Source organism: Oncorhynchus keta, chromosome 17, assembly GCF_023373465.1.
Source record: "Oncorhynchus keta strain PuntledgeMale-10-30-2019 chromosome 17, Oket_V2, whole genome shotgun sequence".
Lineage (NCBI taxonomy): Eukaryota > Metazoa > Chordata > Actinopteri > Salmoniformes > Salmonidae > Oncorhynchus > Oncorhynchus keta.
In genome coordinates this window covers 5,119,653-5,144,674 of record NC_068437.1, presented here as the reverse complement: position 1 = coordinate 5,144,674, position 25,022 = coordinate 5,119,653, and the positions used below count along the sequence as shown (strand labels likewise).

General features: G+C 47.0%; 1 protein-coding gene across 6 annotated transcripts in view; it reads right to left on the bottom strand.

Annotated features, from left to right (window-relative positions):
- Positions 1 to 10,054: 10,054 nt before the first annotated feature.
- Positions 10,055 to 25,022, bottom strand: part of LOC118396324 (Krueppel-like factor 8) — an 83,221-nt gene continuing 68,253 nt past the window's right edge. For 3 of the 6 annotated variants that reach the window (XM_052465346.1, XM_052465352.1, XM_052465350.1), the window contains exons 3-5: positions 22,036 to 22,326; positions 21,418 to 21,655; positions 10,055 to 10,275 (exon numbers count right to left, since the gene is read on the bottom strand). In XM_052465346.1, the coding sequence (XP_052321306.1) occupies positions 10,160 to 10,275; positions 21,418 to 21,655; positions 22,036 to 22,326 (645 nt within the window). In that variant the 3' untranslated portion in view covers positions 10,055 to 10,159. Of the gene's footprint in view, positions 10,276 to 18,389; positions 18,922 to 21,417; positions 21,656 to 22,035; positions 22,327 to 25,022 lie in introns of those variants that run through there. The other 3 variants (XM_052465348.1, XM_052465347.1, XM_052465349.1) reach the window with 3 other exon arrangements.

Genomic DNA, 25,022 nt, shown 5'->3' with positions numbered 1-25,022 from the left:
CCACCCATACTGTCTATGTCCCAACTAACCCTGGAAGGAAATGACTAACACCTTTACCTCTCCAGCCCCACCCATACGGTCTATGTCCCAACTAACCCTGGAAGGAAATGACTAACACCTTTACCTCTCCATCCCCACTCATACTGTCTATGTCCCAACTAACCCTGGAAGGAAATGACTTACACCTTTACCTCTCCAGCCCCACCCATACTGTCTATGTCCCAACTAACCCTGGAAGGAAATGACTAACACCTTTACAGCCCAACCCATACTGTCTATGTCCCAACTAAGCCTGGAAGGAAATGACTAACACCTTTACCTCTCCAGCCCCACCCATACTGTCTATGTCCCAACTAAGCCTGGAAGGAAATGACTAACACCTTTACAGCCCAACCCATACTGTCTATGTCCCAACTAAGCCTGGAAGGAAATGACTAACACCTTTACCTCTCCAGCCCCACCCATACTGTCTATGTCCCAACTAACCCTGGAAGGAAATGACTAACACCTTTACAGCCCAACCCATACTGTCTATGTCCCAACTAAGCCTGGAAGGAAATGACTAACACCTTTACCTCTCCAGCCCCACCCATACTGTCTATGTCCCAACTAAGCCTGGAAGGAAATGACTAACACCTTTACCTCTCCAGCCCCACCCATACTGTCTATGTCCCAACTAACCCTGGAAGGAAATGACTAACACCTTTACCTCTCCAGCCCCACCCATACTGTCTATGTCCCAACTAACCCTGGAAGGAAATGACTAACACCTTTACCTCTCCAGCCCCACCCATACTGTCTATGTCCCAACTAACCCTGGAAGAAATGACTAACACCTTTACCTCTCCAGCCCCACCCATACTGTCTATGTCCCAACTAACCCTGGAAGGAAATGACTAACACCTTTACCTCTCCAGCCCCACCCATATTGTCTATGTCCCAACTAACCCTGGAAGGAAATGACTAACACCTTTACCTCTCCAGCCCCACCCATACTGTCTATGTCCCAACTAAGCCTGGAAGGAAATGACTAACACCTTTACCTCTCCATCCCCACTCATACTGTCTATGTCCCAACTAACCCTGGAAGGAAATGACTAACACCTTTACCTCTCCAGCCCCACCCATACTGTCTATGTCCCAACTAACCCTGGAAGGAAATGACTAACACCTTTACAGCCCAACCCATACTGTCTATGTCCCAACTAAGTCTGGAAGGAAATGACTAACAACTTTACCTCTCCAGCCCCACCCATACTGTCTATGTCCCAACTAACCCTGGAAGGAAATGACTAACACCTTTACCTCTCCAGCCCCACCCATACTGTCTATGTCCCAACTAACCCTGGAAGGAAATGACTAACACCTTTACAGCCCAACCCATACTGTCTATGTCCCAACTAAGCCTGGAAGGAAATGACTAACACCTTTACCTCTCCAGCCCCACCCATACTGTCTATGTCCCAACTAACCCTGGAAGGAAATGACTAACACCTTTACCTCTCCAGCCCCACCCATACGGTCTATGTCCCAACTAACCCTGGAAGGAAATGACTAACACCTTTACCTCTCCATCCCCACTCATACTGTCTATGTCCCAACTAACCCTGGAAGGAAATGACTAACACCTTTACCTCTCCAGCCCCACCCATACTGTCTATGTCCCAACTAACCCTGGAAGGAAATGACTAACACCTTTACAGCCCAACCCATACTGTCTATGTCCCAACTAAGCCTGGAAGGAAATGACTAACACCTTTACCTCTCCAGCCCCACCCATACTGTCTATGTCCCAACTAAGCCTGGAAGGAAATGACTAACACCTTTACAGCCCAACCCATACTGTCTATGTCCCAACTAAGCCTGGAAGGAAATGACTAACACCTTTACCTCTCCAGCCCCACCCATACTGTCTATGTCCCAACTAACCCTGGAAGGAAATGACTAACACCTTTACAGCCCAACCCATACTGTCTATGTCCCAACTAAGCCTGGAAGGAAATGACTAACACCTTTACCTCTCCAGCCCCACCCATACTGTCTATGTCCCAACTAAGCCTGGAAGGAAATGACTAACACCTTTACCTCTCCAGCCCCACCCATACTGTCTATGTCCCAACTAACCCTGGAAGGAAATGACTAACACCTTTACCTCTCCAGCCCCACCCATACTGTCTATGTCCCAACTAACCCTGGAAGGAAATGACTAACACCTTTACCTCTCCAGCCCCACCCATACTGTCTATGTCCCAACTAACCCTGGAAGAAAATGACTAACACCTTTACCTCTCCAGCCCCACCCATACTGTCTATGTCCCAACTAACCCTGGAAGGAAATGACTAACACCTTTACCTCTCCAGCCCCACCCATATTGTCTATGTCCCAACTAACCCTGGAAGGAAATGACTAACACCTTTACCTCTCCAGCCCCACCCATACTGTCTATGTCCCAACTAAGCCTGGAAGGAAATGACTAACACCTTTACCTCTCCATCCCCACTCATACTGTCTATGTCCCAACTAACCCTGGAAGGAAATGACTAACACCTTTACCTCTCCAGCCCCACCCATACTGTCTATGTCCCAACTAACCCTGGAAGGAAATGACTAACACCTTTACAGCCCAACCCATACTGTCTATGTCCCAACTAAGTCTGGAAGGAAATGACTAACACCTTTACCTCTCCAGCCCCACCCATACTGTCTATGTCCCAACTAACCCTGGAAGGAAATGACTAACACCTTTACCTCTCCAGCCCCACCCATACTGTCTATGTCCCAACTAACCCTGGAAGGAAATGACTAACACCTTTACAGCCCAACCCATACTGTCTATGTCCCAACTAAGCCTGGAAGGAAATGACTAACACCTTTACCTCTCCAGCCCCACCCATACTGTCTATGTCCCAACTAACCCTGGAAGGAAATGACTAACACCTTTACCTCTCCAGCCCCACCCATACGGTCTATGTCCCAACTAACCCTGGAAGGAAATGACTAACACCTTTACCTCTCCATCCCCACTCATACTGTCTATGTCCCAACTAACCCTGGAAGGAAATGACTAACACCTTTACCTCTCCAGCCCCACCCATACTGTCTATGTCCCAACTAACCCTGGAAGGAAATGACTAACACCTTTACAGCCCAACCCATACTGTCTATGTCCCAACTAAGCCTGGAAGGAAATGACTAACACCTTTACCTCTCCAGCCCCACCCATACTGTCTATGTCCCAACTAAGCCTGGAAGGAAATGACTAACACCTTTACCTCTCCAGCCCAACCCATACTGTCTATGTCCCAACTAAGCCTGGAAGGAAATGACTAACACCTTTACCTCTCCAGCCCCACCCATACTGTCTATGTCCCAACTAACCCTGGAAGGAAATGACTAACACCTTTACAGCCCAACCCATACTGTCTATGTCCCAACTAAGCCTGGAAGGAAATGACTAACACCTTTACCTCTCCAGCCCCACCCATACTGTCTATGTCCCAACTAAGCCTGGAAGGAAATGACTAACACCTTTACCTCTCCAGCCCCACCCATACTGTCTATGTCCCAACTAACCCTGGAAGGAAATGACTAACACCTTTACCTCTCCAGCCCCACCCATACTGTCTATGTCCCAACTAACCCTGGAAGGAAATGACTAACACCTTTACCTCTCCAGCCCCACCCATACTGTCTATGTCCCAACTAACCCTGGAAGGAAATGACTAACACCTTTACCTCTCCAGCCCCACCCATACTGTCTATGTCCCAACTAACCCTGGAAGGAAATGACTAACACCTTTACCTCTCCATCCCCACTCATACTGTCTATGTCCCAACTAACCCTGGAAGGAAATGACTAACACCTTTACCTCTCCAGCCCCACCCATACTGTCTATGTCCCAACTAAGCCTGGAAGGAAATGACTAACACCTTTACCTCTCCAGCCCCACCCATACTGTCTATGTCCCAACTAACCCTGGAAGGAAATGACTAACACCTTTACCTCTCCAGCCCCACCCATACTGTCTATGTCCCAACTAACCCTGGAAGGAAATGACTAACACCTTTACCTCTCCAGCCCCACCCATACTGTCTATGTCCCAACTAAGCCTGGAAGGAAATGACTAACACCTTTACCTCTCCAGCCCCACCCATACTGTCTATGTCCCAACTAACCCTGGAAGGAAATGACTAACACCTTTACCTCTCCAGCCCCACCCATACTGTCTATGTCCCAACTAACCCTGGAAGGAAATGACTAACACCTTTACCTCTCCAGCCCCACCCATACTGTCTATGTCCCAACTAACCCTGGAAGGAAATGACTAACACCTTTACCTCTCCAGCCCCACCCATACTGTCTATGTCCCAACTAACCCTGGAAGGAAATGACTAACACCTTTACCTCTCCAGCCCCACCCATACTGTCTATGTCCCAACTAACCCTGGAAGGAAATGACTAACACCTTTACCTCTCCAGCCCCACCCATACTGTCTATGTCCCAAATAACCCTGGAAGGAAATGACTAACACCTTTACCTCTCCAGCCCCACCCATACTGTCTATGTCCCAAATAACCCTGGAAGGAAATGACTAACACCTTTACCTCTCCAGCCCCACCCATACTGTCTATGTCCCAACTAACCCTGGAAGGAAATGACTAACACCTTTACCTCTCCAGCCCCACTCATACTGTCTATGTCCCAACTAACCCTGGAAGGAAATGACTAACACCTTTACCTCTCCAGCCCCACCCATACTGTCTATGTCCCAAATAACCCTGGAAGGAAATGACTAACACCTTTACCTCTCCAGCCCCACCCATACTGTCTATGTCCCAACTAACCCTGGAAGGAAATGACTAACACCTTTACCTCTCCAGCCCCACTCATACTGTCTATGTCCCAACTAACCCTGGAAGGAAATGACTAACACCTTTACAGCCCAACCCATACTGTCTATGTCCCAACTAACCCTGGAAGGAAATGACTAACACCTTTACCTCTCCAGCCCCACCCATACTGTCTATGTCCCAACTAACCCTGGAAGGAAATGACTATGATGTAACACCTATAGCTTATAGTCCTAAAACCCTGAAATGACTTCTCTCTGGTTTGTTCAGAGTTTCCTATGGGGAAAATGAATGGGACAGAATAGGGTTTTGGGATAAACGCCCAAAATATGGTCTGAGGTTAACACAAACTTAGGAGATCTTATATGTTTTGTTTTATGAGACAATATTGGGGCTCCTAGTGGCGCAGCGGTCTAAGGCACTGCATCGCAGACCCTGGTTCGATCCCGGGCTGTATCACAACCGGCTGTGATCGGGAGTCCCATAGAGCGGCGCACAATTGGCCCAGTGCCGTCCTGGTTAGGGTTTGGCTGTGTAGGCCATCATTGTAAATAAGAATTTGTTCTTAACTGACTTTCCCCTTTAAGTGGCTATGGAGTCTCAAAATGGACAAACACCACTATTGCTGCTTTTTTTCTCATTTTTCAAGTGAAGGTCTTTTAAGGGTGTATGCGAGCACACTTGTTCGGTTCGCCTAGCCGAGTTCAGCTAGGTGCCAGCCGAACTGAAGCATGCTGAGGCCTTAACAGAGCCTGACTCTTAATAATCACTGCAAATGAAGTCCATCTTTCATGTTCATCACATCTCATAGTGATGTCTGGTCCCTGGGTGAATTTACAGGCCACCAGAGAGGGCTAGACAGTAACTGTCAAAACCCCATACAGTTAGACAGCTTCCAGTTCAACGATGATCTCTCACTCAATTCAATTCAATTCTCTTTATTGGCATGACGTAACAATGTACATATTGCCAAAGCTTATTTTGGATATTTACAATATAAAAATAAATAAAAATGACAATCAAATTGTCAACTGGACAACAGTAACAACAATAACCAACCACTCTCTCTCTCTCTCTCTCTCTCTCTTCTCCCCAACTCTCCTCTCACTCTCTCTTCTCTCCAACTCTCACTCTCTCTTCTCCCCAACTCTCCTCTCACTCTCTCTTCTCCCCAACTCTCCTCTTACTCACGCTCTCTCTTCTCCCCAACTCTCCTCTCACTCTCTCTCTCTTCTCTCCAAACTCTCCTCTCCCCAACTCTCCTCTCACTCACGCTCTCTCTTCTCCCCAACTCTCCTCTCTCTCTCTCTCTTCTCCCCAACTCTCCTCTCACTCTCTCTTCTCCCCAACTCTCCTCTCACTCACACTCTCTCTTCTCCCCAACTCTCCTCCCACTCCCTCTTCTCCTCAACTCACCTCTCACTCTCTCTTCTCCCCAACTCTCCTCTCACTCTCGATCTCTCTTATCCCCAACTCTACTCTCACACTCTCCTCCCCAACTCTCCTCTCACTCTCTTCTCCCCAACTCTCCTCTCACTCTCTTCTCCCCAACTCTTGCTCTCTCCCCCTCACACTCTCCTTTTTTTTCTGTCCATCTCCCCTCCTTTACTTCCTCTCCCACCCAACCTCCCTGTTCCTCGCTGCCATTCACTTTCTCCACCCTGCCAACGAGTTAACACCCTTTCCTCCTCTCTCTCTTCCTTTCTCTTGTTTTCACTGCCCAGCCATTGGCTCAAACACACTAAACCAGCACCAATAGAGCTAATATAATTCCTTCTTCATACTATCCTGCCTGTTTAACACACTAACTCACCCCTCTCCTCTCCTTTTCTCTCTCCAAACCATTTATAAGGAGGTGTGACGGCAAACTGCATTACGTAATCTTGTTTACACCTGGTTCTGGGACAACCCTGCCCAGCAACACACACACAGCTAAGTGAACTCTCCAAGCACTACATTTCAGTTAGAACGAGTGAGCTCTGTCTCCCCTGTTGCTGCCTCACTGCACGCACGCACGCACGCACGCACACACACACACACAGTCTCTCCTCTCCTCTCTCCTCCAGTGTTCAGAGGTTACATAAGTGTCCAGAGCAGATCAGTGCTGCAGTAATGTAATTAGCGCCAGAGAGTGGAGAGGAGGGAGGAGGGACGGGCCCAGGTCAACACAGCCAAACCCCAAATGAAGAAGCAAATTCACCCTATATCATATTATTCTCTAATAATACACTCAACCTTCCACAATCTTCCTGTAAAACTCTACTCATATATCAGGACTGCAAACTACCCTAAATATGTACCCCACAAAAGTCTGTTGAAATTGTGATAGTAATAAGTGTTTTATCCTATCTTGATAAAACAAACAATGGATCAATCAGCCAGCATTATCTGACAATCACCCTGTGGAGGACGAACCCAACAGAACCACCACCCTGTGTACTGGAGGACGAACCCAACAGAACCACCACCCTGTGTACTGGAGGACGAACCCAACAGAACCACCACCCTGTGTACTGGAGGATGACCCCAACAGAACCACCACCCTGTGTACTGGAGGATGAGCCCAACAGAACCACCACCCTGTGTACTGGAGGACGAACCCAACAGAACCACCACCCTGTGTACTGGAGGACGAGCCCAACAGAACCACCACCCTGTGTACTGGAGGACGAGCCCAACAGAACCACCACCCTGTGTACTGGAGGACGAACCCAACAGAACCACCACCCTGTGTACTGGAGGACGAGCCCAACAGAACCACCACCCTGTGTACTGGAGGACGAGCCCAACAGAACCACCACCCTGTGTACTGGAGGATGAGCCCAACAGAACCACCACCCTGTGTACTGGAGGATGAGCCCAACAGAACCACCACCCTGTGTACTGGAGGATGAGCCCAACAGAACCACCACCCTGTGTACTGGAGGATGAGCCCAACAGAACCACCACCCTGTGTACTGGAGGATGAGCCCAACAGAACCACCACCCTGTGTACTGGAGGATGAGCCCAACAGAACCACCACCCTGTGTACTGGAGGATGAGCCCAACAGAACCACCACCCTGTGTACTGGAGGATGAGCCCAACAGAACCACCACCCTGTGTACTGGAGGATGAAACCAACAGAACCACCACCCAGAACCACCACCACCCTGTGGAGGATGAGCCCAACAGAACCACCACCCTGTGGAGGATGAGCCCTACAGAACCACCACCCTGTGGAGGATGAGCCCTACAGAACAACCACCCTGTGGAGGATGAGCCCTACAGAACAACCACCCTGTGGAGGATGAGCCCTGCAGAACCACCACCCTGTGTACTGGAGGATGAGCCCAACAGACCCACCACCCTGTGTACTGGAGGATGAAACCAACAGAACCACCACCCTGTGTACTGGAGGATGAAACCAACAGAACCACCACCCTGTGGAGGATGAGCCCTACAGAACCACCACCCTGTGGAGGATGAGCCCTGCAGAACCACCACCCTGTGTACTGGAGGATGAGCCCAACAGAACCACCACCCTGTGTACTGGAGGATGAAACCAACAGAACCACCACCCTGTGTACTGGAGGATGAGCCCAACAGAACCACCACCCTGTGTACTGGAGGATGAAACCAACAGAACCACCACCCTGTGGAGGATGAGCCCTACAGAACCACCACCCTGTGGAGGATGAGCCCTACAGAACCACCACCCTGTGGAGGATGAGCCCTACAGAACCACCACCCTGTGGAGGATGAGCCCTACAGAACCACCACCCTGTGGAGGATGAGCCCTACAGAACCACCACCCTGTGGAGGATGAGCCCTACAGAACCACCATCCTGTGGAGGATGAGCCCTACAGAACCACCACCCTGTGGAGGATGAGCCCTACAGAACAACCACCCTGTGGAGGATGAGCCCTACAGAACCACCACCCTGTGGAGGATGAGCCCTACAGAACCACCGCCCTGTGGAGGATGAGCCCTACAGAACCACCGCCTGTGGAGGATGAGCCCTACAGAACCACCACCCTGTGGAGGATGAGCCCTACAGAACCACCACCCTGTGGAGGATGAGCCCTACAGAACCACCACTCTGTGTACTGGAGGATGAGCCCTACAGAACCACCACCCTGTGTACTGGAGGACGAGCCCAACAGAACCACCACCCTGTGTACTGGAGGATTAGCCCAACAGAACCACCACCCTGTGTACTGGAGGATTAGCCCAACAGAACCACCACCCTGTGTACTGGAGGATTAGCCCAACAGAACCACCACCCTGTGTACTGGAGGATGAGCCCTAGAGAACCACCACGATGTGTCCAGGCCCTGTGTACTGGAGGATGAGCCCTACAGAACCACCACCCTGTGGAGGATGAGCCCTACAGAACCACCACCCTCTGTACTGGAGGATGAGCCCTACAGAACCACCACCCTGTGGAGGATGAGCCCTACAGAACCACCACCCTGTGTACTGGAGGATGAGCCCTACAGAACAACCACCCTGTGTCCAGGCCCTGTGTACTGGAGGACGATCCCTACAGAACCACCACCCTGTGGAGGATGAGCCCTACAGAACCACCACCCTGTGTACTGGAGGATGAGCCCTACAGAACAACCACCCTGTGTCCAGGCCCTGTGTACTGGAGGACGAGCCCTACTGAACCACCACCCTGTGTACTGGAGGACGAACCCTACAGAACCACTACCCTGTGTACTGGAGAATGAGCCCTACAGAACCACCACCCTGTGTACTGGAGGATGAACCCTACAGAACCACTACCCTGTGTACTGGAGGATGAGCCCTACAGAACCACCACCCTGTGTACTGGAGGATGAGCCCAACAGAACCACCACCCTGTGTACTGGAGGATGAGCCCAACAGAACCACCACCCTGTGTTCTGGAGGATTAGCCCTACAGAACCACCACCCTGTGTACTGGAGGATGAGCCCTACAGAACCACCACCCTGTGTCCAGGCCCTGTGTACTGGAGGACGAGCCCAACAGAACCACCACCCTGTGTACTGGAGGATGAGCCCTACAGAACCACCACCCTGTGTACTGGAGGATGAGCCCAACAGAACCACCACCCTGTGTTCTGGAGGATCAGCCCAAAAGAACCACCACCCTGTGTACTGGAGGATGAGCCCAACAGAACCACCACCCTGTGTACTGGAGGATGAACCAAACAGAAACACCACCCTGTGTACTGGAGGATGAGCCCTACAGAACCACCACCCTGTGTACTGGAGGATGAGCCCTACAGAACCACCACCCTGTGTCCAGGCCTATACCACCACCTTCCAGTCTATGACACTCACCCTGTGTCCAGTCCCGGTGTACTGAAGGAAGCTGAACCCGACTCTGTCCCACTCTCCACATCACTGTCACTCTGGTACTCCACTGGAGACGCCGAGCCAGGCTTGATACGCACTAGAGGAAAAGATGGATAAATGGAGAGGCGAAGAGAGAGGATGTAAGAAAGAGAGAAGGAGCAATGGGACAGAGTGAGAAGGAAAGAAATGGACAATGTAGAGGAAGATGGAAAGGTTTACAGACAGAGAGGGGGAGAGAAAGGCAAAAACAACAGGGGGTTAGCAACTTAAATCCAACCACCATAACACATAGTACTTGGCAACACAAAAGGTAAGCCAGGCCCTCCCAGCTGAGTTGATTTGAATTTCTACTTGGGTGTGAGAGAATTCCCATTATACTTAGGTGTGGTTGGCTGTGCTGCAGAGGCAGGTGATTGTATTTGTGAACCCCCCTCATTCCCCTACCCCCATCCCTCTCTTAGTGGGTCAGAATGTGGTGAATGCATTGTTCAAAGTTTCTCTTCCCTGAGGATGAGGGGGGCGGGGTGTAGTGACGTTGGAGTTGGGAATGGGGCGGGGTAATGAACAGTCCTTTGTGCATGAGGAACCCCCCACCCCTATTACTACTGCAACCCACCTCATTCAACGACAAAATGACAAAATCTCCTCTGAATCTCCATAAACCACCTCCCGTCACACATACCCTCCTCCCCGCTGCTCTCGTTCTTCCCCCCGTGTCTTCCCCCCCTCCTCTCTCTCTCTCAATAGAAGGGCTTTATTGAAATGGGAAACACATGTTAAACATGGCCAAAGTAAGTGAACTAGATAATTAACTAAAGTGAAATAAACAATACAAATGAACAGTAAACATTACACTCACAAAAGTTCCAAAATAATAAAAACATTTCAAATGTCATATTATGTACAGTGGGGCAAAAAAGTATTTAGTCAGCCACCGATTGTGCAAGTTCTCCCACTTAAAAAGATGAGAGAGGCTTGTAATTTTCATCATAGGTACACTTCAAAAAAAATAAGTACAAAAGGAAAAATAAATCAACATAAATATGGGTTGTATTTACAATGGTGTTTGTTCTTCACTGTTTGCCCTTTTCTTGTGGCAAAAGGTCACACATCTTGCTGTTGTGATGTCACACTGGTATTTCACCCAATAGATTTGGGAGTTCATCAAATTGGGTTTGTTTTTTAATTCTTTGTGGATCTGTGTAATCTGAGGGAAATATGTGTCTCTAATATGGTCATACATTGGGCAGGAGGTTAGGAAGTGCAGCTCAGTTTCCACCTCATTTTGTGGGCAGTGAGCACATAGCCTGTCTTCTCTTGAGTGCCAGGTCTGCCTACGGCGGCCTTTCTCAATAGCAAGGCTATGCTCACTGAGTCTGTACATAGAAATAAGGTTCTGCTTGCGGTCGGCGAACAGGTGTGAGCTGAATGTATACATTCTGCTTCCAGAATGAACAAAGCTGTGGTTGTCTTCATGCAAAGAGGAAATTTGGTGGATAGGCTCATTGCTAGTAGAATATTTGCACGGGGTGTGTTGGTGCCAATCTCCCCTCTTTCTTCCCCCTCAACCAGGGTGGTAGTTGCAAATTTGCCTCTGTTTATTACGGATGATAAAAAAAAAGGGGGGGGGGAAGAGTTGTCTTGGTAAAGTTGCTAGTGGTTTCGTGTACTGTCGTCAGGTTTTCCGGCAGATACAGGCCTGAGCTACAGGCAGTTTGATTTTGGGCATGTCATTTTAGGCGGAAATGGAATAAAAAGGGGCAGATCCTTATGTTTGACCTAGTGGATGTTTGGAGAACTAGATATTCCAACACAAGACAGTGTACATGGGTGAAGGCCTTTGGAACTCGGGTGAGTGCAGCCCGGCTTGATCGATTTTACCTGTCCAGGAATCAAAGCAATAGGCTGTTGGGCGCTACCATTCCCCCGGTGGGTTTTTCAGACCACATAACCATGTCTATTTCACCAGGGCCTCGGCAGGCATCCTACCCTCCCAGCTCATTCTTCTTTAGTTTGGTAAGACAGAGCGGTGAGGCCAAGGGTATGCATTGTCTACGGCTGTCTGATGGGGGGGGTGATCTCTGTGGTGGGGGAGATGCGGTTGTATAGGGCAGAGTTGTACAGGGCAGAATTGTTTGATCCTATGTGTGCTCAGGTTTTGTTTGCAGAACTCCCTAAGCTCTGGCACAGAGGGATGAAATGGACATTCCCCTGTTGTCCCATGAACTGGCAGAGGCTGTAATCCAGATGTCCCCCGACTGTGCACCGGGGGTCGATTGACTCCCAGTGGAGTTTTATAAAAAAATATTGTGAATAATTGGACTGGATTTATTCTGCGTGTTGCGTGAGTGCGTTGGGTTAGGAGAGTTGCTGATGAGCTGCTGTCGGGCGGCTCTGACTCTCCTGCCCAAAATAGGGGACTTGTGTGAACTGAAGAGCAGGAGGCCTGGGGCATTGCTCTGTGCGGATAACAAGATATTTGCCAAGGTCCTCGCTAACAGAGGTCCTCGCTAATATCCCATCTGGACTCTATAGGAGGACCAGACATATTGTGTCCCGGGACGCTCAATCACAGACAACTTAAACTTAAATCAGGGACAAGTTGGACTTGTCGAGAGTTTCGAACAGTGGTAGGCTTGATTACCAACAACGACGAGACGGCCTACAGGGAGGAGGTGAGGGCCCTCGGAGTGTGGTGTCAGGAAAATAACCTCACACTCAACGTCAACAAAACTAAGGAGATGATTGTGGACTTCAGGAAACAGCAGAGGGAACACCCCGCCTATCCACATCGATGGAACAGTAGTGGAGAGGGTAGCAAGTTTTAAGTTCCTCGGCGTACACATCACAGACAAACTTAATTGGTCCACCCACACAGACAGCATCGTGACGAAGGCGCAGCAGCGCCTCTTCAACCTCAGGAGGCTGAAGAAATTTGGCTTGTCACCAAAAGCACTCACAAACTTCTACAGATGCACAATCGAGAGCATCCGGTCAGGCTGTATCACCGCCTGGTACGGCAACTGCTCCGCCCACAACCGTAATGCTCTCCAGAGGGTAGTGAGGTCTGCACAACGCATCACCGGGGACAAACTACCTGCCCTCCAGGACACCTACACCACCCGATGTCACAGGAAGGCCGTAAAGATCATCAAGGACAACCACCCGAGCCACTGCCTGTTCACCCCGCTATCATCCAGAAGGCGAGGTCAGTACAGGTGCATCAAAGCTGGGACCGAGAGACTGAAAAACAGCTTCTATCTCAAGGCCATCAGACTGTTTGAGTGGCTGCTGCCAACACACTGTCATTGACACTGACCCAACTCCAGCCACTTTAATAATGGGAATTGATGGGAATTTATGTAAAATATATCACTAGCCACTTTAAACAATGCTACTTAATATAATGTTTACATACCCTACATTATTTATCTCATATGTATACGTATATATTGTACTATATATCATCTACTGCATCTTTATGTAATACATGTATCACTAGCCACTTTAAACTATGCCACTTTGTTTACATACTCATCTCATATGTATATACTGTACTCGATACCATCTACTGTATCTTGCCTATGTCGCTCTGTACCATCACTCATTCATATATCTTTATGTACATATTCTTTATCCCTTTACACTTGTGTGTATAAGGTAGTAGTTTTGGAATTGTTAGCTAGATTTCTCGTTGGTTATTACTGCATTGTCGGAACTAGAAGCACAAGCATTTCGCTACACTCGCATTAAAATCTGCTAATCATGTGTATGTGACAAATCAAATCAAATCAAATTTGATTTAATGTGAACTTTGGACTGGTCTCTTTAGATCAAGAGGCTTTTGATAGAGTGGACCATGAGTATCTGTTTAATGTCTGTGTTTGTGTTTGGGGAAAGGTTTTTGACCTGTGTGAAGATGTTGTATACTGGGGCGTCATATATGGTCAAGGTGGGAGGGGGGCTCAGTAGGCCAGTCTGGGTGAGACAGGGCAATGGACAAGGATGCCCTCTATCGGGCAGTTGAAGTCGGAGGTTTACATATACTTAGGTTGGAGTCATTCAAACTCGTTTTTCAACCACTCCACAAATTTCTACTTTGTGAATGACACAAGTCATTTTTCCAACAATTGTTTACAGACATATTATTTCACTGTATCACAATTCCAGTGGGTCAGAAGTTTACATACGCTAAGTTGACTGTGCCTTTAAACAGCTCGCAAAATTTGAGTCAATTGGAGGTGTACCTGTGGATGTATTTCAAGGCCTACCTTCAAACTCAGTGCCTATTTGCTTGACATCATGGGAAAATCTAAATAAATCAGCCAAGACCTCAGAAAAAAAATTGTAGACCTCCACAAGTCTGGTTCATCCTTGGGAGCAATTTCCAAATGCCTGAAGGTACCACGTTCATCTGTACAAACAACAGTACGCAAGTATAAACACCATGGGACCACGCAGCCGTCACATGTCGGTTCCTAACTAGGGAAATTCACAAAGCATGTGCTACTGAAATTGTATATAGTTAGGGACATTTTTTTTTTTACAACAAATGCTCTTTCTCCCACGTTTGATAGTGGTCGCTGTGCGCGGTTCCCGAAACATCTGTCAGCGCCTTTTTGAATTGGTGCCTTTTCTTAGACCATGTTGCTATGTGAATAATATCAAAGTTAACCAGCATATTGGTGTTGGGAACAATGTGGTGGAGGCAGCAGCAGAGGGAGGAGGTGAGAAAAACAGCCCTTTAAGAACAGTGAGGAGAGAGGAAACCCCAACTTAAATTAGGTCTATAATCAACAGCTGTTAAAGGTGCCTGGCGTTTATACATCCTGCTTCTGTTGCCAGTTTAAGTGTTTGATTGACTGATTCTGTGAGTAGCAATCTGCATTTGCTATGCTGTAAAAAAAATAATTTAAAAAGCTTTCCACTTTTTATTCATTAGAACAGCCTCTTTACAATTCATTTAGTGTTGTTGACACTGTTCTGACCCCAAAATAATATGAACAATAATAATAATATCCCTCATTCTTCTTGATCTCCTTCTTATTGTTATTATTACTATTATGATCACCGTGATAATAATAAGTCATGTCGTTATCATTAGTAGCCCAGAACAGCTGTTGGCCAAAGAGAGCATCCTGTTTAGCCTAAATAGCGTAACTTACTTAGGTCTTGTAGTTCAATGCTGATATAGGCTACTGTATCTGTCGGTCAGTCATTCGTTCATGTCGTCACACAGCATAGAGTAACCCATGATTTGAAAAGCAATCAAGCATTTTAGTTTTGAAATAAAATAACTAAGCGACCCTTGAATAATTAGGGTTAACAACTGTTCACGAAACAATGCAAATTGACAACGACAAAAAACGGACTCTCTGGTACGCTTGTAAATGACGGTGTTCTGAGTTCATTATAACACATTTATTGATGTGATTATAATACGCTGTAGGTCAGGCCCTATACACTTTCCAGCCAGATATGGCTGTCATTATGGAGCAGCTTCAGCAACACGGACAGCGTAATGAACACTGTTGATGGTCTGTGGTGGTCGCTGCAGCAGGAAGGAGAGAGAGACAACGGGTGCAGGTCACACAGTCACATCGCTGTCATTGTTTGTCTTTATTACAAAGCGCAGCAAGTCTGGGCCCGGCACAATCGCATCAATAGCAATCGGACACCCTCTAGTCATTTGTGTCAACATTATTTTATCAAACAGCATCAGGCAACCTCAGTGCATATAGTTGATTTGATTAAAACACATAGGATGTGTCTATATTTAGAAAAATACAAGTATTATTTTCTGGGGGGAAAGAACAGATGACTATGGTCTCAGGCTTTGTCCCAAAAGGCACCCTATTTCCTATACTGTGCACTACTTTTGACCAGAGCCCTATAGGCCCTATAGGCCCTACGAGAGCCCTATAGTGCACTACATAGGAAATAGGATGCCATTAGGGACACACTTCCTGACTCCTCTCAGGAAGAGATATACTGTGCTATACTGAGAGCTTTCCTGATAAATTGTATTACATCCGGCCGTGATTGGGAGTCCCATAGGGCGGTCGCACAATTGGCCCAGTGTCGTCAGTGTTTTTCCGGGGTAGGCCATCGTTGTAAATAAGAATTTGTTCTTAACTGACTTGCCTAGTTAAATAACGTTTAATAAATAAAAATATATATAGAAAAATACATATATATTTCAGTCTGTATATACAATGCATGTTTACTTGTGTGAGTTTTTGTGTGTTCACACACACACACACACACACACACACACACACACACACACACACACACACACACACACACACACACACACACACACACACACACACACACACACACACACACACACACACACACACACACTTCAGACCCCTTGACTTTTCCACATTTGGTTACATTCTAGCCTTATTCTAAAATGGATTCAATCATTTTTTCCCTTCATCGATCTACAAACAATACACCATAATGGGAAAGCAAAAACAGGATTGACATTTTATTTTGCAAATTAATTACTGATAAAAACTGAAATATCACATTTACATAACTATTCAATACTTTGTTGAAGCCCATTTGGCAGCAATTATAGCCTTGAGTCTTCTTGGGTATGACGCTACATTCTTAGCACACCTGCATTTGGGGAGTTTCTCCCATTCTTCTCTGCAGATCCTCTCAAGCTCTGTCAGGTTGGAGGGGGAGCGTCGCTGCACAGATATTTTCAGGTCTATCCAGAGATGTTTGATCGGGTTCAAGTCCGGGCTCTGGCTGGGTCACTCAAGGGCATTCAGAGACTTGTCCTGAAGTCACATCTGCATTGTCTTAGCTGTGTGCTTAGGGTCGTTGTCCTGTTGGAAGGTGAACCTTCGCCCCAGCCTGAGGTCTTGAGCGCTCTGGAGCAGGTTTTCATCAAGGATCTCTCTGTATTTTGCTCCGTTCGTATTTCCCTCAACCCTGACTAGTCTCCCAGTCCCTGCCGCTGAAAAACATCCCCACGGCAAGATGATGCCACCACCGCGCTTCATCGTAGGGATGGTGTCAAGTTTCCTTCAGACGTGACGCTTGGCATTCAGGCCAAAGAGTTCAGATTGGCCTGGTTGCCAGCTCTAGGAAGAGTCTTGGTGATTTCAAACTATTTCTATTTAATAAGGATAGAGGCCACTATGTTCTTGGGGACCTTCAATGCTGCAGACATTTTTTGGTACCTTCCCCAGATCTGTGCCTCGACACAATCCTGTCTCGTAGCTCTACGGACAATTCCTTTGACCTCACGGCTTGGTTTTTGCTCTGACATACACTGTCAACTGTGGGACCTTATATAGACAGGTGTGTGCCTTTCCAAATCATGTCCAATCAATTGAATTTACCACAGGTGGACTCCAATCAAGTTGTAGAAACATCAAGGATGATCAATGGAAACAGGATGAACCTGAGCTCAATTTCAAGACTCACAGCAAAGTGGCTGAATACTTATGTAAATAAAGATATTCTGTTTTTTATTTTTAATACATTTCGCTTTGCCATTATGAGGTATTATTTTTTAGATTGATAAGATTTTTTAAAATCGATTTTAGAAAAAGGCTGTAACGTAACAAGATCTTTCCGAATGCAGTGTATACAGTGGGGCAAAAAAATATTTAGTCAGCCGCCAATTATGCAGTGAACATTGAAGAACAAACACCATTGTATATACACAACCCATATTTATGTTTATTTATTTTTCCTTTTTGTACTTTAACTATTTGCACATCGTTACAACACTGTATGTATACAGTGGGGCAAAAAAAGTATTTAGTCAGCCACCAATTGTGCAAGTTCTCCCACTTAAAAAGATGAGAGGCCTGTAATTTTCATCATAGGTACACTTCAACTATGACAGACAAAATTAGAAGAAAATAAATCCAGAAAATCACATTGTAGGATTTTTAATGAATTTATTTGCAAATTATGGTGGAAAATAAGTATTTGGTCACCTACAAACAAGCAAGATTTCTGGCTCTCACAGACCTGTAACTTCTTCTTTAAGAGGCTCCTCTGTCCTCCACTCGTATTATTATTATTATTAATGGCACCTGTTTGAACATGTTATCAGTAACAGCCACACTACTTATTTTCCAACATAATTTGCAAATAAATTCATTAAAAATCCTACAATGTGATTTTCTGGATTTTTTTTCTCATTTTGTCTGTCATAGTTGAAGTGTACCTATGATGAAAATTACAGGCCTCTCTCATCTTTTTAAGTGGGAGAACTTGCACAATTGGTGGCTGACTAAATACATTATTGCCCCACTGTATATACAGCGCAAGTCCAAGGACTCACCTACTCATTCAAGGGTTTTCTACATTGTAGAATAATAGTGAAGACATCAAAACTATGAAATAACACATATTGAATCTTGTAGTAAACAAAAAAGTGTTAAACAAATCAAAATATATGTTTTATTTTAAATTCTTCAAAGTAGCCACCCTTTGCCTTGATGACAGCTTTGCACACTCTTGCCATTCTCTCAACCAGCTTCACCTGGAATGCTTTTCCAACAGTCTTGAAGGAGTTCCCACATATGCTGAGCACTTGTTGGCTGCTTTTCCTTCACTCTGTGGTTGAACTCATCCTAAACCATCTCAATTGGGTTGAGGTCAGGTGATTGTGGAGGTCAGGGTCATCTGATGCAGCACTCAATCACGCTCCCTTTTGGTCAAATAGTCCTTACAAAGCCTGGAGGTGTGTTGGGTCATTTCCCTGTTGATAAACAAATGATAGTCCCACTAAGCGCAAACCAGATGGGATGGCGTATCGCTGCAGAATGCTGTGGTAGCCATGCTGGTTAAGTGTGCCTTGAATTCTAAATAAATCACTGACAGTGTCACCAGCATAGTCATTTACAACATTAAGAATGTCTACACTGTATTTCTGATCAATTTGATATTATTTTAATGGACTAAAAATGTGCTTTTCTTTCAAAAACAAGGACATTTCTAAGTGACCGCAAACTTCTGAACGGCGGTGCATCTCTTAACACCATCCATATTGGATTTCTAGTTGCCATATGTTTTTAGTGTGTGTGTGCGTACGTGCGTGTGTGTGTGCAGGGACAGGCGTCCTTATGAAGACAGTTAGGGACGGGTCACGTGTGAGATATCGTGACGGGGTGAATGAGAAACAGTGAGATATTATATTATTATTATTATATTATTATATTAGATATTATAACTGAAAGAGAGGAAAAAGAGAATGAGAATATGCGTGAGATACAACAGGTGCACGTGTCTGTGAGAAAGAGCTTGTATGTCAGAGTGAGATTGTTTTGAAGAGACCCAGGAGAGATGTATTGCTTGCGAGAAAACCGTTCAGGAGGTCAAGTGACACCCGATTGTGCGATAAAGTGAGGAGGATGAGGAACGGCGTGTAAGTGAGAGAAATCACCTACTTCTTCCTGCTAGAGAAGAGGAGGATAGATGTGACCAGAGAGAACTCTATTATCGTTTCTCTATTAAAGGGATAGTTCACCCAAATTACAAAAGGACAAATAGATTTCCTTACTCTGTCAGCACTTTATGGAGAAAGTATGACAGCAATCCATGCTTTGGTTTTGTTCACCGAACCACTGTTCCAAATGCAACATGTTTGCAGTGTTGGCACAAATCCAATGCAAGTTAATGGTACCGATATTAGCATTTCCACGCTTCATTTCCAAATAATCCTTTAGTATCTCAAAATGGATTGTTTCACTCAATGAAGTTACTTATAGATGTTTCGAAAAATGAAGCGCAAAAATGCTAATAGGTCATTTGGGTGAATTATCCGTTTAACTTTGCCGCTTTTTATTTCAAACATTATTTTAGAAGGTTGTACTTCTGACGTTCGTATTGTGATTGTTTCAGCCTCATCACTTCAATGGACAAGAGCGTATGCTAACCGACTACAATCTATAACAAAAACCTCAAAGCCCCATCTCATCAACAGCACCATCCTCCCTGTATCAATGATGTTACTCTTGCTGCGGGCGATTCCCTGATCCACCTCTACGCAGACGACACCATTCTATATACTTTCGGCCCGTCCTTGGACACTGTGCTATCTAACCTCCAAACGAGCTTCAATGCCATACAACACTCCTTCCGTGGCCTCCAACTGCTCTTAAACGCTAGTAAAACCAAATGCATGCTTTTTCAACCGTTCGCTGCCTGCACCCGCACGCCTGACCAGCATCACCACCCTGGATGGTTACAACCTTGAATATGTGGACATCTATAAGTACCTAGGTGTCTGGCTAGACTGTAAACTCTCCTTCCAGACTCATATCAAACATCTCCAATCGAAAATCAAATCAAGAGTCGGCTTTCTATTCCGCAACAAAGCCTCCTTCACTCACGCCGCCAAACTTACCCTAGTAAAACTGACTATCTTACCGATCTTCGACTTCGGCGATGTCATCTACAAAATTGCTTCCAACACTCTACTCAGCAAACTGGATGCAGTTTATCACAGTGCCATCCGTTTTGTCACTAAAGCACCTTATACCACCCACCACTGCGACTTGTACGCTCTAGTCGGCTGGCCCTCGCTATATATTCGTCACCCACTGGCTCCAGGTCATCTACAAGTCCATGCTAGGTAAAGCTCTGCCTTATCTCAGTTCACTGGTCACGATGGCAACACCCATCCGTAGCACGTGCATCTCACTGATCATCCCTAAAGCCAACACCTCATTTGGCCACCTTTCGTTCCAGTTCTCTGCTGCCTGTGACTGGAACGAATTGCAAAAATCGCTGAAGTTGGAGACTTTTATCTCCCTCACCAACTTCAAACATCTGCTATCTGAGCAGCTAACCGATCGCTGCAGCTGTACATAGTCTATCGGCAAATAGCCCACCCATTTTTACCTACCTCATCCCCATACTGTTTTTATTTTATTTACTTTTCTGCTCTTTTGCACACCAATATCTCTACCTGTACATGACCATCTGATCATTTATCACCCCAGTGTTAATCTGCAAAATTGTAATTATTCGCCTACCTCATGCCTTTTGCACACAATGTATATACTTTTCTTTTTTCCCATTGTGTTATTGACTTGTTAATTGTTTACTCCATGTGTAACTCTGTGTTGTCTGCTCACACTGCTATGCTTTATCTTGGCCAGGTCGCAGTTGCAAATGAGAACTTGTTCTCAACTAGCCTACCTGGTTAAATAAAGGTGAAATAAAAAAAATATTTAAAAAAAATCGGACTCACCGGATCCCTCCGAGCGCCCGTCGCTCCCGATGAGCGGGACCGTGATGGCAGCGGTGGCCACCCCGTCCGTGGGAATGGTGGTGTAGACTACGGGCAGAGACTGGACAACCACGGGGATGGTCTGCAGCTGGCCCATCTTACTGGGCATGTTGACCGACGGGATGGTGTGGATGACATGCAGGATCTGCTGACCGCCTGCCCCCTGGGTGGACGCTAGGATGGACCCGGGGGAGAGCATCTGGAGGAGGGAGGGATGGATGGGTGGAGAAGAGGAGAGGAGGGGATAGATGTAGAGGAGCAAGACCATCTGAAATGGCACTGTATTCACAGTAGAATGCTTTTAACCAGAAAAGAGAATAGGGGACCATTTTGGACACAGACATTGTGTCAAGCATGGGAGTACTGTATTAGATTGTTCAACTGAAAGACAAAGCCTTTCAATAAAAACATTGTAAACTAACATTTACTACATAAGACATAGGAACCTGTCTTCCACATTTTTGGCAGGCCCTAATATGTGTGAGTGGTGTCACTTTTCAGCCAACAGACGCTTCTACCCATCATTCCAAAAGAGGAGCTAGCTAACGAGCCGACTGGCTTAATAACTGGCGTGGTTACCATGGTGTCTAGAAAGGTTACCGTAGGGATGGGGGTTGCCGACAGCGTGGGCATCGCCACGGAACTCGGGACGGGGTTGGCTGTCGGCGTAGAGGCGGGCAGGGAGGAGCGAGGCTTGCCGAGTGACAGGTCGACAGGTTCCGTCTGGTCCTCCGGGGGGAGGGAGGAGTCGTCTGTTGTTGTGTCTGTGTCTGTGTCTGTGCAGAGTGGAGGGGGCGACACAGGTTGCGTCTTCTCTGTCTTGATCTTCAGGTCTGTAGGCTGGGGACACTCCTCACCTACTTCAGCCTGCTAGAGAGAGAGAGAGGGAGGGGGCAGGAGAGGATGGAGGGAGGAAGAGAGAAAAAGAGAGAGGGAAAGGGAGATAAATAGAAGACCACGGAGAGAGGAAGAAAGAGAGATGATCAGTCAACACATTATTTTTCCACACACACACACACACACACACACACACACACACACACACACACACACACACACACACACACACACACACACACACACACCTGACCCTGCTCTCCCCAGCGAAGTTCCGCTGTACTCTCTGGCTGCACAAACAGAGCAGGTTAGGGGAACAAAGGTTGCTGTGTGGGGCCCTGGGAGCTGAGAGGGAGCTGGGAGGGAGAGGTGGAACTGAGAGGTGGAGAACAGAGCAGCAGACCTAGAGCTGGCACACTGCCATGAGAGAACAGCCCTGCCCAGCCCTGCGCTGAGAAACCGGGCGTGTTTGAGTGTTCACATAAATGACTGCAGAATGCAAAAGCTCCAGTTTCAGTCATGTCTTTGGTCACGTTTGCATGGGTCAAACAAAAACACCCAAACGGTTGACAATAGAGACACAACGTAGGCGATGGTTGCAGAATTAAGTTAGTGAAGAGCAACTGCAGACAATTGCAGTCGACTGCAGTCGAAACCTCGTGAACTTTTGAACACATTATTTGTGTTAAGTTCAAACAGTTGGACAACTTTTTGCCCTAGAATGCAACACACTTTGAGGCGGTGACAAACGACTTGAAAAAAAGAGATCCGCTCGAACGTGCCCACTGACTGCACCCTGCCCGCTGATCACAAGAAAGTACAGAGCATATAGCAGCACTATGCTAGCTCACAAAGCACGGTGTACAGTAGGACATACATTCAGCATAAAACAGCCTGTCCCTGGACTGACAGCACCCTGCTACAGCATACACAACACAGCCCTATCTAGCATGGAGCAGTACACAACACAGCCCTATCATGCATGGAGCAGTACACAACACAGCCCTATCTAGCATGGAGCAGTACACAACACAGCCCTATCATGCATGGAGCAGTACACAACACAGCCCTATCTAGCATGGAGCAGTACACAACAGCCCAATCTAGCATGGAGCAGCACACAACAGCCCTATCTAGCATGGAGCAGTACACAACAGCCCTATCGAGCATGGAGCAGCACAACAGCCCTATCTAGTATGGAGCAGCACAACAGCCCTATCTAGCATGGAGCAGCACACAACAGCCCTATCTAGCATGGAGCAGCAGAGCAACAGCCCTATCTAGCATGGAGGAGTACATAGCAGCCCTATCTAGCATGGCGCAGCACACAACAGCCCAATCTAGCATGGAGCAGCACACAACAGCCCTATCTAGCATGGAGTAGCACACAACAGCCCTATCGAGCATGGAGCAGTACACAACAGCCCTATCTAGCATGTAGAAGCACACAACACAGCACTATTATTATTATTATTATATAGCATGGAGCAGCACACAACAGCCCTATCTAGCATGGAGCAATACACAGCAGCCCTATCGAGCATGGAGCAGTACACAAAAGCCCTATCTAGCATGGAGCAGCACACAACACATCCCTAAGCATGGAGCAGCACACAACACATCCCTAAGCATGGAGCAGCACGCAACACGGCCCTAAGCATGAAGCAGTACACAACAGCCCTATCTAGCATGGAGCAGTACACAACAGCCCTATCTAGCATGGAGCATTACACAACAGCCCTATCTAGCATGGAGCAGTACACAACAGCCCTATCTAGCATGGAGCAGTACACAACAGCCCTATCTAGCATGGAGCAGCACACAACACGGCCCTAAGCATGAAGCAGTACACAACAGCCCTATCTAGCATGGAGCAGTACACAACAGCCCTATCTAGCATGGAGCAGCACACAACACGGCCCTAAGCATGAAGCAGTACACAACAGCCCTATCTAGCATGGAGCATTACACAACAGCCCTATCTAGCATGGAGCAGTACACAACAGCCCTATCTAGCATGGAGCAGCACACAACACGGCCCTAAGCATGGAGCAGTACACAACAGCCCTATCTAGGATGGAGCAGTACACAACAGCCCTATCTAGCATGGAGCATTACACAACAGCCCTATCTAGCATGGAGCAGTACACAACACCCCTATCTAGCATGGAGCATTACACAACAGCCCTATCTAGCATGGAGCAGCACACACGAGCCCTATCTAGCATGGAGCAGTACACAACAGCCCTATCTAGCATGGAGCAGTACACAACAGCCCTATCTAGCATGGAGCAGTACACAACAGCCCTATCTAGCATGGAGCATTACACAACAGCCCTATCTAGCATGGAGCAGTACACAACAGCCCTATCTAGCATGGAGCAGTACACAACAGCCCTATCTTGCATGGAGCAGCACACAACACAGCCCTAAGCATGGAGCAGTACACAACAGCCCTATCTAGCATGGTGCAGCACAACAGCCCTATCTAGCATGGAGCAGCACACAACAGCCCTATCTAGCATGGAGCAGCACACAACAGCCCTATCTAGCATGGAGCAGCACACAACACAGCCCTATCTAGCATGGAGCAGCACACAACACAGCCCTAAGCATGGAGCAGCACACAACACCAGCCCTATCTAGCATGGAGCAGCACACAACACAACCCTAAGCATGGAGCAGTACACAACAGCCCTATCTAGCATGGAGCAGTACACAACAGCCCT